This window comes from Saccostrea echinata, unplaced genomic scaffold (genome assembly GCF_033153115.1).
Source record: "Saccostrea echinata isolate AGI-Se365-2 ecotype Australia unplaced genomic scaffold, CSIRO_AGI_Sech_v1 ptg000001l, whole genome shotgun sequence".
Taxonomy (NCBI): domain Eukaryota; kingdom Metazoa; phylum Mollusca; class Bivalvia; order Ostreida; family Ostreidae; genus Saccostrea; species Saccostrea echinata.
In genome coordinates, this window is record NW_026889750.1 from 43,326,638 (window position 1) to 43,328,666 (window position 2,029).

A 2,029-nucleotide genomic window follows, 5' to 3' on the forward strand; every position below is an offset into this window, starting at 1 on the left:
CATAATGGAAAATATAACTTTCTTGATACAGATAAAATAATACATGTGTATTGTATGTGAGGAATTTTTCCTTCATCACAATGCACGCAAAGGACTACACTGTATTTTAAGTGTAACCCTAATGCAAATGAAAAATTCAAAGGAAAAAAATTACTTAATTGTCGTTTGAAATTTTCAATAGTTTTGTGAAAATCGCATGGAATCGCATCAATTATAATGCTTTAACTACAATTTCATATAGCAACTCCTCTTCATTTATTAAATGTTGTCTAAAAACGATTATGAAAGAAATCCCTCCTCATGAAACGATCAATCAACTTGTGAGTAAGCGCGCACTCTGGGCGATGGTCTAAACAGTCTTAAGATAGTCCGATACATAACTTTCAAGTGAGCATTGATAATGAAGATATCTGACACGAAGATGATCAAGAAAACAAAAACAAGAAGACAAACTCCAAGAATCCCAATTCCTTTTGATGACTTCCTGTAGTCGATTGCACTCTCTTTCTTTCGGATACTTGACGAGAGGTTCCTGACCGCCACCTCTCCTGCAGACTTAGTTTTTTGCAGTACTGGTCTCATGATGTTCAGCACCTCCTCAGGTGAGTAGTCATTTAGAAATTCCCACTTGCTTACTTTGGGTTCTTCTTTGTCTGTAAAATGAAATATGTACATTCTGTTTATCTATATTTGGGAAATAACATATCATCAGAAAATGTCTGATCAAGGCATAGACAATTAAAGAGCAAGCTTATAACTTCAAGTACAACGACCTAAGTTAATAAACTATGCTCAGAACTCCTTGATTACTGGATTAAATAAAATTATTGTTACAATCGTTAGGTTATGGCGTTAGTAATCTATATGAAATTTCACAAACATTGACGAATTTTATAATTTTATGTTGTTTTTTATGAGTATCATTTTCTAGGCTGAGGCTTAGATATAACTATAAATGACAAACTATGTCTAGTTCTCATATTAACAATTGTTTGGATAAATCCAGAAACCAATTGAACATATATTTATACAAATATAACACGTGTAACAGAAGGAAGGCTTAGAGAATTTGTCATAAATTACATAGAAAGTCATCTGACCCTAATAAAAATTCTATCGTAAACTATAGTTAACTATAGTAAATCAAAGTTTTAAAGTTATCACTACCGTTAATCAAAGTTTTCAAAGTTATCACTACAGTTAATCAAAGTTTTCAAAGTTATCACTAAAATGTCATATAGTGGTTATTATAGTAAGTCAAAGTTTTCACAGTGACCACTATAATGTCATAGCTTTCAATATAGTAAATAAAAGTTTTCATAGTTATCACCATAGTAAATTTAAATTTTCATAGTGATCACTACAGTTTTTCAAAGTTTTCACTATAGTAAATCAAAATGTCAAAGTTATCATTAAAGTTAGTTCTCATAGTTTTATAGTTTTCATAGTGTCAAAGTTATCACAATATTTAACTATAGTTTACTATAGTATATTTTTGTAAGAGAATAACGCATGTCTTTACTACGTATATGAATGAAGAAGTTCACGTGAATTAATAAAACTTTTTCAGCATACGTACGATAAAATCCTAAAACGGCGATACGGTCCACCATTAACAACGCATCATCTGAAGAGGAGAAAATACGACATTAATACTGCTCAATGTATATATCTCATATTCACAAATATGTGCATTATTTGCCAAAAAAGAAAAAAAAAATTATCATTTCCTTTGCAAAAATTTGGTCTATATATGTGCATTTTCATTTTTCAAGTTTAAATAAATTTTACATAAATAGGACAGTAATCTCAATATTTGACAATGGAACTAAAAAGACGTTATTATACTACATGTATATCTGCAGAGGGGCTTACCTTCTAGTTCAAACATAGTTAGATTCACGTTAGTAGTCAATTTCTGGGCCCGAAAGCATGTCCTAAACAATTTTAGGTCACCGTTATTGGAAAGGTCTGTTTCAATCTGAAATCATTGGTAAGAATAATTTATTCAGTGTTTTTTTTAAGAAAT

General features: G+C 30.4%; 1 protein-coding gene across 1 annotated transcript; it reads right to left on the reverse strand.

The window, feature by feature from the left end:
• Positions 1-224: 224 nt before the first annotated feature.
• On the reverse strand, positions 225-1,624 carry LOC133192230 (uncharacterized). Its single transcript, XM_061328218.1, has 2 exons — positions 1,580-1,624; positions 225-653 (listed from the first exon to the last, which is right to left on the reverse strand). The coding sequence occupies exons 1-2, from the start codon at positions 1,611-1,613 to the stop codon at positions 310-312; spliced, it is 378 nt and encodes a 125-aa protein (XP_061184202.1). The 5' UTR covers positions 1,614-1,624; the 3' UTR covers positions 225-309.
• Positions 1,625-2,029: the final 405 nt, after the last annotated feature.